Consider the following 1,377-nt stretch of genomic DNA (forward strand, 5'->3'; position numbering starts at 1 on the left):
AACTGACCAAACATGCCTCTTCTTTTGATTAAACTTAGGCTCAATCCTTTAGTTTTTTGGTCAGTTTCCTTAAAGTTGCCGTTTAGTTTACCCAAGTATTCAATCATAGAATCAATGATGCATGCTATTATTATTTATTTGCACACAATGAGGGTTAAACATGGAACTTAATTCTCTCATTTCATATTTTTTTGTATAACATTTATACTACTTAACAGACTGTACATTTTGTATATTTATTTATTATAGGTAAACATGGTAAAAGTGAATTTCCTGAAGAAAAGTCTTGTGTGAAAATTACTGTGCTCAGGGAAGTGTGCAATAGAACTCAATATGTGAGGCTTCAACAGGGATGTCAGGGGAGAAAAAGTATATGAAATTATTAGCAAAATAATTTTAGTCCTTAATTTCTCTATTATGCCAGTGTGCTGTTTGAACAGGAATGGCTGACAGTAAAGAGTCTTCTTGGATAGTAAATCTATTTATCAGGAACCATGGCTGTCCAAACATCTCCCAGGATACAGGATATTCAGCTTCCTTTTGGAACATTTGATAGCTCCCACTTCACAGATGTTGATGGTCTTTAAAACTGTTGATCCTCCTACTGTCACACAGTAGAATTGGTTTCCACCTTTGTTGCACTGGGAGGGCAACAGGCAGATGCACTTGGAGGTAGAGGCTGCAATGGAAGAGAAAACAGAATGACTCATCATCATACCTTAGCTTTCAGCAACTCCTTCCCACATCAATGCATTCCGTGGTAACAATGAATGAAAGAGTAGAAACAAAGACAAATCTCAACTGAGGTCCATTAGCGTGATTTATCTGAATATGAGAAATAAAACTGAATATAATAAACCAATTAATTGCTATGACTTGCCAATTCTAGTTCCACAGTGTCTTAAATATGCTCCTTTTTCTCACTGGCATTATCTTAATAGGATTATGTTGTTCTTATATGTCTCTGAGTCCACAACTCATAACAAGCCTGTGAACAATACATCTGAACCTTTCCTTACCTTCTACCATTCTTGTGATCTCTGATACGCTTGAGCCCACTGGTACAGTCACTGAATCAGTCTATCTTGCTGTAGGTCTTCCTCCCTTTTTCTGATCCTCCACCTTTCTTAGCATGATGTCCTTTTTCATGTACTGGTCCCTTCTGACAATATGCTCAAAGTATGTGAGATAAAGCAGCACCCTGGTTGTGCTTCTCCTAATATGGACTTGCTTGCTCTTTTGTCAGTCCATGGGACATTCAGTACTCTTCTCCAGTCCACAACTAAAGGGTATCAATTCTTCTTCTCTAATCCTTATTCATTGTCCAGCTTTCAGGTGCATAGGGAGTAAGTGAAAAGACTATGGTTTGGATCAGGT

At 37.6% G+C, this 1,377-nt stretch overlaps 1 protein-coding gene across 1 annotated transcript in view; it reads right to left on the reverse strand.

Annotated features, from left to right (window-relative positions):
* Nucleotides 1-485: 485 nt before the first annotated feature.
* C6 (complement component 6) overlaps nt 486-1,377 on the reverse strand; it is a 178,257-nt gene continuing 177,365 nt past the window's right edge. The window contains exon 17 of the mRNA XM_006889585.1: nt 486-679. Coding sequence (XP_006889647.1) covers nt 486-679 — 194 coding nt within the window. The remainder of the gene's footprint in view (nt 680-1,377) is intronic.

Source organism: Elephantulus edwardii, unplaced genomic scaffold, assembly GCF_000299155.1.
Source record: "Elephantulus edwardii isolate Elephantulus edwardi_28Jun2011 unplaced genomic scaffold, EleEdw1.0 scaffold00079, whole genome shotgun sequence".
NCBI lineage: Eukaryota > Metazoa > Chordata > Mammalia > Macroscelidea > Macroscelididae > Elephantulus > Elephantulus edwardii.